This window comes from Gobio gobio (genome assembly GCF_949357685.1).
Source record: "Gobio gobio genome assembly, chromosome: 6".
Classification (NCBI taxonomy): domain Eukaryota; kingdom Metazoa; phylum Chordata; class Actinopteri; order Cypriniformes; family Gobionidae; genus Gobio; species Gobio gobio.
The window spans coordinates 39,628,529-39,643,374 of NC_137102.1; the positions used below are offsets into that span (position 1 = coordinate 39,628,529).

General features: G+C 38.6%; 1 protein-coding gene across 2 annotated transcripts in view; it reads left to right on the forward strand.

The window, feature by feature from the left end:
• Positions 1 to 14,846, forward strand: part of dspa (desmoplakin a) — a 33,129-nt gene that overhangs the window by 6,638 nt on the left and 11,645 nt on the right. For both annotated transcript variants that reach the window (XM_079820385.1, XM_079820386.1), the window contains exons 5-16: positions 2,731 to 2,856; positions 3,534 to 3,593; positions 5,719 to 5,886; positions 6,136 to 6,240; positions 7,413 to 7,508; positions 9,470 to 9,595; positions 9,751 to 9,903; positions 12,759 to 12,913; positions 12,998 to 13,124; positions 13,812 to 13,998; positions 14,113 to 14,390; positions 14,499 to 14,677. In XM_079820385.1, coding sequence (XP_079676511.1) covers positions 2,731 to 2,856; positions 3,534 to 3,593; positions 5,719 to 5,886; positions 6,136 to 6,240; positions 7,413 to 7,508; positions 9,470 to 9,595; positions 9,751 to 9,903; positions 12,759 to 12,913; positions 12,998 to 13,124; positions 13,812 to 13,998; positions 14,113 to 14,390; positions 14,499 to 14,677 — 1,760 coding nt within the window. The remainder of the gene's footprint in view (positions 1 to 2,730; positions 2,857 to 3,533; positions 3,594 to 5,718; positions 5,887 to 6,135; positions 6,241 to 7,412; positions 7,509 to 9,469; positions 9,596 to 9,750; positions 9,904 to 12,758; positions 12,914 to 12,997; positions 13,125 to 13,811; positions 13,999 to 14,112; positions 14,391 to 14,498; positions 14,678 to 14,846) is intronic.

Here is a 14,846-nt window from a genome sequence, read left to right on the forward strand (position 1 = left end):
ATATTGTGATCAATTTATCCAGAATCCTGCAGCTTCAGAAACATAAAAAATGATACCATCTAAATTTACTGGTTTTATTCAAGTCAAAATTATTATATAATATTGCTGAATCAAAATACATTCATTTATACCAACAACAATTTTTTTTTAATAGCTTAAATCAAGTAAAAAAATGTTGCACATTTATCATCCACCTGTGACACACACACAAACACACACACACACACACACACACACACACACACACACACACACACACACACACACACACACACACACACACACACACACACACACACACACACACACACACACACACACACACACACACACACACACACACACACACACACACACACACACACACACACACACACACACACACACACACACACACACACACACACACACACACACACTTGTTGGGTTTTATGGGGACTTTCCAAAGGCGTAATGGTTTTTATACTGTATAAACGGTATTTTATATCCCCTTACACTGCCCATGCCCCTAAACCTACCCATTACAGGAGACATTCTGCATTTTTACATTTTCAAAAAACATCACTTAGTCTGATTTATAAGATGTTTTCCTCATGGGGACCAAAAAATGTCCCCACAAGGATGAGGATTTCGGATATTGCCATCTTTGGGGGGACATTTTGTCCCCATAACGTAGGGATTACCAGTCCACACACACACACACACACACACACACACACACACACACACACACACACACACACACACACACACACACACACACACACACACACACACACACACACACACACACACACACACACACACACACACACACACACACACACACACACACACACACACACACACACACAGAGTTTAGACAGAGAACACATTGTTTCTCCCGAGCAGGAAGGGGGAGGAGGAAAACAGGGAGTGTCTGCAGCAAAAGAAACAGGGACAAAAGCAGTGAGAGTGAGTCCGGTGAAACTAGCTTGCAGTGATTTAACATTCTGATCTCTGTCAGAGTGAATGCTTGAAATATCTCTGCAGGCTACTAAAACAACAGTGCCGCCACTCACCCGTCCCGCGGACCCTGAGCCTCATTCCCAGACATTATATAAGACACCTCTGACTGCTCTGAGATCAGCGTGAGCGAGCGCTTCAGTCCACAGCTGATGTTAATGAGCACTGACACCTACAGGGCATGAATGACAATGCCATAAAGCGCACTAATTATTAACCTGTTTTCAAACAGCTTTCAATGAAATAAGAGGATGAATCAGGATACATGAGGAAACCCCTACAAAGGAAAACATGCTTAGACAATTCCTGACAGTCAGCTAAGGAAAGGCACGCAGGTGAAGGCAATTTGTGCGCATGGAAACCAGTGAATAACAGGAAGAAAAACAGGACGTGAATATTACAACAACGGAACAGAACACCAGATAGTGCAGCGTCCCAGTTCGCATATTTGTAGTGTGCCCTATGTACTTCTGAGTGTGCAGCAGAAGAGTATTCAAGCTTCAGGACAAACTACCATGTCATATTTGCATCTGTCACATAGTTACACGAATTCTGTCACCGTAAACCGGCCTGTCAATCATCCTGACACAGTTCCCATCCTCATGTACACACTAAATGGTGTAAAGAGAGTAGCATTTTGATCTGCCAGTCATGGGTCTTATGCCCAAACTTACCTTTTGAAAGATTCACAAATGTTGTTGCAGATGACATTTTTCATCAGGTTAGATATTGATTTTTTATAAAGTCCCTTTAAGACAAGTCGTTTCACTCGGCGGCCATCTTTGAATCTCTTTGAATGGGGAAACATCAAATTCTCCAAACTGTTCGCCAAGCTTACAATTAAATTTCATATTTGAAATCCCCAATGAAATCTGACAAGAACTGTCTCATAAATTTGGTTTCTAAATGCTCGAATCATGACAAAAAAATGGACAAAGCTAATGCGCATGCTCAGTCCTAAGCGCATGACTCAGAACACTGCCTGTTTCTATAGCAACCGGAGCTTCTAACGGCAGCTGCAGTAACGCGATGACTTTACTAATCAACGATTGGCTCTTTCATTTGGAAGGTGGGGCTTATTCGCCATATTGGACATTGCACTTTCTCCCATTCATAAGTAATCGGAGTGCACCGTCTTCCTATAGATAAAGTCTTTGTTATTAATAACTCAAACCTCTTTTTCTAAACCTCTCTACTTAACCGTCAATCTCACACATCCACCATGTTTGTAGTTTTTAAACACTTTCTCTTTGTGTTTGTAGTTCTGGACAGATTCTGTAATTACTCTAATAACTCTTTCTGTGGCAACACTGTCAATGCCAAAATCAATCTGCAGTGGTCAGGTGGTACAAGTCGGAGCTTTCAGAAAATTCCCAGTTTACAAGCTGTAATTACGAGTACTAGTTCCAATTTGGGATGCAGAATAAGAGGCCTTGAAACTAATTGAAATAAGTAACAACAAAACAGAAAATACATGACTTGAATATGTAGTGCATTAATCATAATATATAGCAACAAAAAAAGACTTTTGAGTGCAGGTTTGAGATTTGTGAGGATAAAACAGACATTTCTGTAATTATATTGTGCTGTTAGAATTCACTGAGTAAGTTTCTGTGGTTACACTGAAGTTTAGGGTTATTTGCATTTCAAAAATGGAAGATTGCACATCAGATGGTTGTGTTTGTGGGCGTGTGTTGTTTACGTGTGTTTGTTTGTGTGTTGCAGAGACTCATCGAGACCGCACCTTTCGGCGAAGATACAGAGACCATCAGCCAACAAATCCTGAATCACAACAAGTTCCACAGCTCCATCCAGAGAAGCCTGGAGGTGGACAGAGCTCGGGATGAGCTGGTACGAGGACTGAAAGCTCTTTCACACATGCTCATGCGAATGTAGTCGCGCTTTACTGCTGAACAGAACTGAGAATGCCTTTAAAATTACAATTCAGAACCGTAACATGATGTTGTTTGAACTGGGATAGTAAAGGCCTGTTCACACCAAGAACGATAACTATAATGATAACCATAATGTTCACAGCAGGGTTTCTGATTGGCTGTTACTGATTTTATCATTCATTGTCATTCTGAAAGTGATTGTAGCTCATGAATGCTTTGAATCCAGACCTTAGCTTGTTAAAGAAGACACTTGTCAGATTATTGCAGAAGTGAAAGCGCTTACACAAATGACCATGTAAGAGGGTTATAGAAGTTGAAGTTTACTGTAAGGCAAATGTACTAAACTAAAGACAAATTTTATACAAAATATATATTTTACAAAATAACATGCTAGAAAATCAAAGCCAAGTTGTGTTCTAGAGTTGTTGATATCACAAAATTGAACTGCTAAAATGCAGTAAAACCCATGGTAACGCAGTGTCCAATATCAAAACGGTTTTCACAGGATGAATTTGAAGTGTTTAAGCATTTGAAATGAGATGCCTTATTCATGATTTATGATTATGATAAAATATGTGAAAGTATCTGTGTGTTGTTTTACTCTGAGTGTGACAGAGTGTGTTTGTGCTTCAGATGCAGAGCCGAGATAAGGGTGGACTCCACTCTCTGGACCAGGAGTGGGACAATTTACAGGTCAGATAACCAAACACTAAAACACAGATTCTCATTCTGAGCCTTGCCCAGCCATACACACGCTCCGTCTTTGATGATTTACCTTTGTCCATTGTTCTCAGCAAATTCTGAAAATATATACAGTGCATCCGGAAAGTATTCACAGTGCTTCACTTTTTCCACATTTTGTTATGTTACTGCCTTGTTCCAAAATGGATTAAATTCATTATTTGTTTCCTAAATTCTACAAACAATACCCCATAATGACAACGTGAAAGAAGTTTGTTTGAAATCTTTGCAAACGTATTACAAATAAAAAATGTACAAAAGTAGTCACAGCCTTTGCTCAATACTTTGTTGAAGCACCTTTGGCACCAATTACAGTCTGAAGTCTTTTTGAGTATAATGCTCAAAGCTTGGCACACCTATTTTTGGGCAGTTTCTCCCATTCTTCTTTGACCTCTCAAGCTTCATCAGGTTGGATGGGGAGCTTCAGTGCACAGCCATTTTAAGATTTCCAGACTCTCCAGTCTGGGCTCTGGATGGGCCACTCAAGGACAATCACAAAGTTTTCCCGTAGCCACTCCTTTTTTATCTTGGCTGTGTGCTTAGGGTCGCTGTCCTGTTGGAAGATGAACCTTTGCCCCAGTCTGAGGTCCAGAGCGCTCTGGAGCAGGTTTTCATTAAGGATGTCTCTGTACATTGCTGCATTCATCTTTCCCTCGATCCTGACTAGTCTCCCAGTTCCTGCCGCTGAAAAACATCCCCACAGCATGATGCTGCCACCACCATGCTTCACAGTAGGGATGGTATTGACCAGGTGATGAGCTGTGCCTGGTTTCTTTGAGACATGACGCTTGCCATTCAGGCCAATCTTTGTTTCATCAGACCAGAGAACTTTGTTTCTCATGGTTTGAGAGTCCTTCAGGTGCCGTTTTGCAAACTCCAGGTGGGCTGTCATGTGCCGTCTGGCCACTCTACCATACAAGCCTGATTGGAGTGCAGCAGAGATGTTTGTTCTTCTGGAAGGTTCTCCTTTCTCCACAGAGAAACGCTGGAGCTCTGTCAGAGTGACCGTCGGCTTCTTGGTCGCCTCCCTGACTAAGGCCCTTTTCCCCTGATTGCTCAGTTTGGCCGGGCGGCCAGCTCTAGGGAGAGTCCTGGTGGTTCCAAACTTCTTCCATTTACGGATGATGGCCACTGTTCTCATTGGGACCTTCAATGCTGCTAAATTTTGAGTGTCATGGCAAAGGCTGTGAATACTTATGTACATGTGTCACCATTTTACTATATAGAGTGTCTATTTACACTGAGTGCACATGGCCTGCCTTGTTGGCAGAGGCTATTTACACTCTCTCCGCCCACTGATGTCTGATTGGGCCTGACAAAAGACACTGGATTATCAACAGGATCAATAGTGTAGGGGTAAAGTGTTTGAAGGAAAGTTTTGATGTAAATCGACCCGAGTTTGAATCCGCCTTTTGCCGAACTCCCTTTTCCCATCACATCAGATCGGAAAGGCATTTATTTTCAATGAAAATGAAGAAAATATTTGATAAGTGTAAATAAAGTGTCTAAAGTGTTTAATAAATAAAGTTTGTATCAGTTAGGGTTAGGGGTTGGTGTAGGGAGGGCTTTATTGTCTGCTGCGATCATGCCAACATAAAAGAGCTGTCCGAACAGAACGAGCCATTTAAAGGTGACCAAAGCCTTTTGATCAGGGTTAAAGGTTAATTCGGTTAACTCGCTGTCACATAAACTCTAAGAGTATGCAAGTTTGTCTTCTAACCACAAGGGAAGATATTTGTACTTTTCTCTCATTATTTCTGTCCATCCATTGAAAGTCCACACAATAGTTGACGCACTAGAGCAAACCTCATTGGTTTGACCATATTTAATGTGCTTGATGTGTGTGTGTCAATCAGTGTTCAAATGTGAATGAAAGCCTAGAATTTACATTTTTTAAGGTGAACTAACCCATTAAACACCAGTATATTACTTAAGTCAAAAGAATCCAAAAGTAAACGTAAACACTATGAATTTAAATGCATTCATTTAATAAAAGCCCTTTGTTTAGTTTAGTACCTGCTGTTGGCTCAATGACTGCATTCACATGTTTGGATCTTTTCTCCTTCCCTACATGTAGAAAATGTCTCATTTGCGTGTGGCTCAGCTGCGAGACTTGCAGGGCATCATCGAGGAGATCTCCAGAGCCATCATGTGGGTCAACGATAGAGAGGAGGAGGAGCTGGTTTTCGACTGGGGTGATAAAAACATCGACACCTACATCCCCCGCAAGCAGGAGAGCTACTCGGTGAGCAGACGCACTCAATCCACTTACTTTGCATTGTAAGCCCATCTATTGGTGGTGTCGTCTGAAGTCTGTGCAAGTCAGGCTGGGTCTAACTATCTAGTAACCGTAGGATGGGCAATAAGGTTTAATTTGTTAACATTACTTAACTGCAACATGAAAAATACTTGTACTTTATTTATTCATCTATTTATTAAAACTGCGTGCAAGTGCCTGATGCTTTTAGCTCATAAAATGTGTCTTTCCTGCTAGAAACTGATGAGTGATCTGGAAGAGAAAGAGAAAGAGCTGAATAAACTGAAGACGAAAGTGGACAACCTCCTGAAGAACCAGCATCCAGCGTCAGATAAGATCCATGTAAGGAAACCTCTGCTCCATTAGTGATGAAGGAAGAACCGCCCACACTCGAGACACTTTCAGTTTCTGTGGCACAACGAAACCAGTGTTAAATCTTTCACCGTCATGTCAAATTTTCAAATTCCTGTTGAAATGGCCAGAAAAAGAGATTTTAACTTGTGAATCACAGCAGTGATTATTTGTAGCCAATCACGGCTCTCCCTCAGTTGCGATGTCATTTCCAGCAAAACTCTAAATGTAGTGTTCTTTGTTAAAGAAGAGACACAAGCGTGCAGGAGATGAATTATGACACATGCACTGAAATTAGTAGAAAAATATACAATCACTAGCAAACAGAACTGTTCTTATTGTGCGCCATTTCCAATCAATCACCAATCAATTTCCAATCAATCACAATTATGCAAAAATGTGAAAATATTAGCTATTTCCCATTTGAAAAAAAGTACACTTGACTGTATTGAGTGTGTTATATACTTCTGAATTAAAGATAATATAATATTAATCCAAAAAAAGGCCATTTAAGTACACACTTTTAAAAAGTTTTTCTTTAAAGTACATTTTAAATCATGTTTTAATAATCATTTGTCATGCTTTAAAGTGCACTTATTTTGATGTGTTGACTAACATACTAAAGCACAATGTAGTGTACTTGTTTTTAATTTAACAGTACTGTGTTATTTGATATGACGTTTAAATTGAATAGGTTTCAAATGCACCAAAATTGCAACTTCAACATTACAGATGTACAACATTAATGCGGCCACACCTTTAGGCTGTAAAAGCTTGTTTCATTTGTGCTGTAATACATCATATTGTGCTGCTTATCGATTGGAGGTTTGCTAGTGTGATTTTTCTCAAGCAAACAATAAAACGAGAGATAAAAGCCCATAGATGGATACTGAGCCATAAATAGAGGACAGAGAGACACATATAATGAGCTCTTTTCAATTTTTTGACAATCACATAGCAATAATTTTCCATAGTTTACCATTTTACAATATTTTTCATCAAATAATTTAGCTCGGACCTCTTAGTGTGCAGACTCAAATTTGTTTTAGATTGTTGTATTAGGCTTACAAAAGTAGGCTTACGTTAGTGTGTTGTGTTGAAGCATCTGGTTTACATAATGCTTTAGAATTCTGTGAATAAGCTCTTTGCTCTGCTTCTTTCAGGCTTACATGGACACACTGCAAACCCAATGGAGCTGGTTACTGCAGATCACCAAGTGCATCCATGTGCACCTGAAGGAGAACGCCGCCTACAGCCAAGTAAGTCTTTGGCTGGGATAGGGATCTTTGATTCACTGTTGGTCATTGCGAAGGGTTAGAGTTAGTGAATACTGAATCAGTGAATATTCATGTAAATATTCACAGCTCCTTATGAGAATGTGAACTGTAGAGAAACACGTCGGATGTGAGTTACAGCATCAGATCTGTACATTACTTAAAGTGACAGCAGCCTAAAATACCTGCTGCAAGTCCTTAATGTCCTCAACGCTTTTGACTAAATAAATTTGTGAAATTAAATAAGATTTTGGTCTTACTACACACCTCTTCTTAGGCTGAGAAATCTGACTGATCCATTGACTGTGATATTGAACAGATGCTGCACAGCAAACATGAAGTATATTATTCTAATATATATATATATATATATATATATATATATATATATATATATATATATATATATATATATATATATATTATGGGATCAATACAAGCTAAGCTTAATCAGCAGCGCTTGTGGCATAATGTTGAAAAAAAAAAATCTAAATCTTAAAATACGGTTTAAAAATTATAGCCACAAGACATAAACAGGTTTTTAATGTGGGAAAAACACATATTAAACTAATTCAAATAAGTTATATATCCAATTTTATGAATGTGTTGCCATAACAAGGTAATGGATGAGACCCTAAAATGTAAAAATAATAAGAAAAATAGATCAAATAATAAATAAGTTTTAACAGAATTTTAATGTTAGGGATTGTATACATTAGAAGCTACACATTTCTGCTTTTAAGGCGAGATACTACAGGCTGTTCAATTTTGAGATTTTGGCCTTTTTAGCTTTTCATAAAGTTTTTTCTCAGACTAGTGGGAAAAAAAACATCTCAAATACAGTGTTAAGTGTATCTTTTATAGCACTCTATCTATTTGCATCAGATTTCAATTAGAGTACATATTTTTAAAGACCCATTTTCTCAGAATGAGTTTTTCTCCACTTAAGCAGCACTTACAAACACCAAAACTCATATTCATATCATGAAGGTTTTTACCAAGGTGTTTGTTCATATACAATTTGCCTGATTTTATACAATTTATACTATTTTATTCCTACACAAATGTTTTTTTCTGTATTTTCTGATTTATGGAGTGATAAAAAGAGAAATCCCCTAAGTAAAAACCTTTGACTTTTTGTTCTAAAAATATATGCAAATAGTGCATATTTAATTATATAATGCCTCATTATCATATTTAAACATAACATTTTAGACAACTTTTAATACAAAAAGTGTTGGCAATTCCTAATGTAGTCAATCAACTGGGGAAGTATGGTGAATTTTTTTTTTTTTTACCCTATTCTTGCCTTAAGTCCTCCTAAAATTGGCCCAATTTACATGGCAAGTGCCTTGATTTATGCTCAATTATGTTTAGTTCTTTGTTCTCTTCAAGTATATTTACATGCAGTTATAATTAAGCTACTGTCTTAGTATAGATGACACAATGCACAACTAAATATTTGAAGGAATAACGTTGCATATTACAGGGTTACTGTCGTTAACAAAAACTATTAAAAACTTTTCTGTAAACTGTAAGCTAAAATCAAATAGATTATACTTATTAGTTGAAAAGGGTAAACGTTTTGCCTCTGCAATAAGCTTGAAGTTAAAGTGAAATTAACATCAATTAAACCTAGATAGCCATATTAAAAAACACTAATAAAATGACAAAAGCACATGATGAAATTAATACAAATAAACTAAAACATGAAGATATATAAATATAAAACCAAAAGCTAATTTAATATTAATAAAACAAATAATAAAGACTAAAGTCACACTTACAGGATTGTGTGTCTGAAAGCCCCTTTCATTGTAATTGCATGGAAAAGAGCAACCAGTCTGTTATTCAACATTTCTCTTTTTGTGTTCTATGGAAGTAACTAAGTCATGAAGTTGAGTAAATCATGACAGAAGTTTATTTTTGTTGTTATTCCCTTGTAGTTCTTCAAGGAGGCCAATGAGACATACACCAGACTGCAGAAAGACCACGAGGGAATCCGCAAGAAGTTCTCCTGTGACAAGAGCACACCTATGGAGAATCTCACAGACATGCTCCGAAACCTGGAGGTGATGCAGATATGACTGCCGAAAGCAACACAGTTAAACAAACACGTAGCATGTGAAGTTCTGTGATGCCGTTTCATGTGTAAATATGATGTGAATGTGCTACACAAATCCCTCTGTGCTCACAGAAATCTGTGCATTTTGGTGTGTTTGTGTAGAAAGAGAAGGAGAAGATGACGGAGAGTAAGAGGCAGGTGCAGACGCTGGTCAGCAAGTCCAAGAACATTGTGTGTCTGAAGCCTCGTTATCCAGAAGAGAAGAGCAGCGGACAGGTCATAGTGAAAGCTCTGTGTGACTTCAAACAGGATCAGGTGAGTCACATCCCTCATACATACATATATAACTGAAGTCTTTATGAGTGAGTCATTGAATCATTAATTCAATAGATTTGTTATATCTATTGAATATATAGCGAATGATTCAATGATTCACTCATAAAGACTTCACTTGTTTCATTACTGGATGAATCAGTGTTTTTGGACGAATCTCTTGAATGAATGATTCAATGACTCATTTTTTTGAGTCACTTGTTGCCACCTAGTTATTCTTATTCTTTATTCGGATCCCCATTAGCTTCCACAAAGTGGTTGCTAATCTTCCTGGGGTCCACACAGACATACAAGACCAAAAATATACAAATAAAATAAAATAAAACCAAAAATATGATTACACTAATCAAATCATCAAACTATACATCTTAACACCTACTGGTGTAACGATGTAACAATACAATCTTTATTTTAAGCATTGAGTTACTTTTTTAAAGGTGATTTGTTCTATTTTGATCGCTAACGTAGACATCAGTGATTATATCTGAACTATTATATCTGAAAAAACTGCTCGTGAAGCTGTCATATCTATACATGACAACGGCTCTCTCTGGATTAGATCTGAATGTTCGCTGTGATCGGACTTGTCAGAGGTTTAATAGACAGAGAGCAGAATCGCTGTCATTTAGGAATAAGATTGCGATCTTTTAATGATTAATCGTGCAGCTCTACCTTGGAGGACCCAGAGTTGGTGTGTAAAGTCCTCCTAGCAAGTTCGTATTTATGAGTTGGGAAATCGTAATTACGACATCAGTCACTTTCGTTGGAGCAAGATGGCGGTGTTCCTTTTCTTAATTCTTCCACCGCCAATGTTTTTTTTATATACAATTGATAATATAGTTGAAGTGTTACTTCAGCGATTAGCATTAAGCTTTGTATCAGTAGAAACCGGTAGTATATTCGAATTATCGTACTTTCCACCCTCATGTCCCCCTGAGACGAGAGAATTATGAATTACATTTCTGGGAAAAATCCTCCGATGATGCAAATATCGTCATTTTGCGTCATCTGAGGATTTTTGGGCCAGAGGCTAGAGACTACAGCCAGTAGCAAGAGCTAGTTCTGCATGTTTTCAACCTGCCCATAGGGGTGGGATCTCACTCACAGAATATAAATGCGCACGGCCGCTCTGCTCGGCCCGCTCGGGCATTCATAACGGAGTGGTGCGGAGTAAAGTGAGTGTTTCAACTTTTCAATGAATTCCTATGAAAGTTAAGCTTCCATAGGCATGATCTGAAAATGCGCCAGACTGGACACGCGTCTGAATGACTGCCGCGCTTACCTCAGCTCTGCTCAGCTCTTCTCTCTTGTGATGAATGAAATCTGAATCCTGCTGCGTTTGTGCCATGACTTTCGTTCGGCTCACTCACACTTTATTGAAAAGACACGTTCAGTTTTTTAATTGTAGTGTCTATTCTCTAACTGAACAAAATGATTTTATTACTATGAAAACCAAACGACGGTGGGGGCAGTGTCAAGGTGGGCAAGTGATAACCAGTAGCCGTAGCTTTGGGAGTGGCCTCGTTAAGCAGCGAAGCAAGTGCATTCTGGGAGTTGTTGTCTTTCATCCACATGAGACAAAAATACATTTTCTGTCTTTTCTCAGTCTAGAAGGCACCAAAAATTATTTCACAATTCTGCTATATAAATGACCCATTTTAAATACACATTCATCTTCCCAGCGCTGAAGTACCCCTTTGATAATTTTTTGTAAATGTTTTGTCGAATGAAAAATGTATCATTCTAGCTTAATGCATTCTTTTTTTAATCAACACTTGAATGTGGGTAAGTTTAATAAAAAAAACACCAGTTTGAACAAAAAGCTGAGAAAATCACTACACCATGTCTAAGCAAAGCTTTTATAACTTGTTTTTGCCTGTGAATTGATCCAGAGATTCTGTACTATTGCAGAAGTTGCACAAGAGCGCCCCCTACCGTATAAAAGTGAAAACATGAAAAGTTGGAAAATTCCTTCAATGGAACAAAAATAGAGCAAGGTTTATTGGTTTCACGGTTACACTTTATTTTTAGGTGTCTTTGTTACACTGTAATTATACATTTAAGTACTGAGTAATATTAAGTAACTACATGTACTTACTATAGGGTTAGGATTTGTTAGTTTGTTAGTTTCAGGTTAGTTGCATGTAATTATGCATAATTTATAGTTATTACTATAGTAACTACATGTAACGTGTAACAAGGACACTGTAAAATAAAGTGTAAAGCTGTAACTGTACAATTTTAAGGTGTCCATGTTTCAGTGTAATTATGCAGTTAAGTACTTTGTAACTTAAATGCATAATGTACTTGTACATGTACTTACTATAGAGTTAGGGTTAGGATTGGGGTTTGGTTTAGGGTTAGTTGTATATAATTATGCATAATTTACTGTTATTATTACAGTAACTACAAGCAACATGTGTAACAAGAACACTAAAACGAAGTGTTACTCTGCTCCTAGAAAATTGGTGCATATACCAAGCACATAATAACTATTTCAGTTTCTGAGATGAGTAAACATTCAATTTAAACAAAAAAAAAATGTCATCAATTACACGCCCCCAACTCGGAAATTTGAAGCTCATAGAAAATCCACGGTTTCCCACTCGTGATTACATGTTTTGACATGACTTGAACGCACCGTTAGCTCCAGCCCTAGTCCGACACACAGGGCAGGTAAACCCAAAGACCATGGTTAGTTGTTTCAGGTGTCGTTTTAAGCTAGAACTAAGTTCTCCAGAAGCAGGAACCCCCGTTTTGTATGTAACCGCACAGTGCATGTACATATATCTGATGTTTCTGCATGTGAAACACTGACAACCATGTGTGTGTTACAGAAGGGCATTCTGAAGGACAATGAAGGCATTCTGAAGGACAACACGCAGCGCAGCAAGTGGAATGTCACTGGACCTGGAGGACTGGAAATGCTGATACCATCCGTGTGTCTGATCATCCCACCGCCGAACCCTCTGAGCATCAGTCTGGCACACAAGTATGACAAAAACAGACATGCACACAGATCACAGAGCAATTGATAGTGTGACAGAAATGCACTAATTCACTGATTGGCTGACAGGAACGAGCAGTACTATGAAGCCATCATGTCCATCTGGAGTCAGCTGTACATCAACATCAAGAGTCTGATTTCCTGGCAGTACTGCATGAAGGACATTCAGCACATCAACTCCCTCACGCTCTCAATGGTAGGAGAAGCTGCAGCATCAGAGCTTAGTGCCATCCAGTTTCTTTTGGATGCTTACCGTTCCTTTAAATAAAAATACACCTGAGCCTCTTTGGTCAAAAATGACTGAACAATTTTTACGTTTTGAAATTAAATTTTTTTTTGCTTCATTGAAATGGTATGACACTTTTTGTCACATTAGCCATGTGAGCACACAAAACAAATCATTAACATGATTTTGATATGTTAAATGGATCGGAAAAAGTCACACTTGGCTACTTTGCGGTCAAAATTGACTGACATAGGAAATTAATGGGAAATCTGAAAACTCAGGGTGTTCAGGTTTAACTGTAGAATTAATGCAAAAACTGACACTTCAAATCAACATTTCAAACAAAACCTTGACAAAAAGTAGCCTTTGAGAATAAATCCAAATCCACAACTTAATACAGATAAGTATTCATGCCTAAATACACTAGATAATTTATAAGCCAGTTTATATAGAGCTATATAGGAATCTAGGGCATTACATAAGTTTTTATTTTTTTACTCCCACCAAATGACACTAATCTACCTTCAAAAAACATTATTTTAAATGCCTTGTCTCTATTTTAACAAAAAAATAGATTCCCATTCATTTCACATGGAATTATGTTTCACCAATGTCTCAATCAACAGCTGCTTCAGAGAATCATTTGTCTCCTTTTAGCTGTCACAAATGCGTCCTGAGGAGTATCGCAACATTATTAAGAACCTGGAGATTCACTACCAGGAGTTTATGCGTCACAGTCTTGGCTCTGAGATGTTTGGCGATGAAGACAAGAGAAGGATAGAGATGCAATACGCAGGAGCACAAACCTTTTATGACCAGCTGGTGATCCAACTGCCCACCTATAGTAAGACCAAAGACACTTGCACACACATGCTAGAACTAATATACAGGACTGAAGTTGCCCGTCCCTGATTTAGGATGACTGTCACTTTACAAAGGAGTTGTATTTATCTTTCAGGGCAGAATGGAGTGAAAACTGTGGTGAACGTGGAAACAGATTCTGCGCCACCTGGGAAGACGGTGGTGACGACTGGGAAGACGGTGGTGACGACTGGGAAGACGGTGGTGACGACTGGGAAGACGGTCAGCTCGGGGCTGAATGTCAATCTCATGTCAGACCTGAGTGTTCTTAGACGCAAACTAGAGGGAGCGGAGGCCGGCTTGATTCAGCATCTCCACGTGCCTCTTAAGGAGAACGGCGTACAACAGTGCTCCCAAAGGCTTGTGCTGCTGCAGGTACAATCCCACACTCGAACAAGTCTGATTATCAGCCAATATTTGGATTTTCAGCATTACTACATGAGTACATTTACATAATGACCTGTTTCTGGTGTGTTTTGTCAGGGTGTACATCGTGATCTGGACTCCATCCGGGACGAGTACCTGCATCTGAGGGAGAAGATTTTAAGAGAGCTGGAAGGAAGCACTAACCAAGAGCAGACCCGGTACCTGCGCTCTGAACTGGACCTCATCAACCAGAAACTGGGCAGTCTGCAAGGATTCTCAGCCTCATATATCCAGAGGCAAGAACCTATTCTGCTTTTCTCCATGTTCATCTTTCTTTAGTGTGTAATGTTGCTGTTTATGTCCCTCCAGCGGGAGTTCTTCTCTATATCAGTGTCAGTGTTTCCCTGAAACTCCCTGAAATGCCTCTATTGTTGTCTTGAGTTTTCTTTCGGGAACCAAAACATC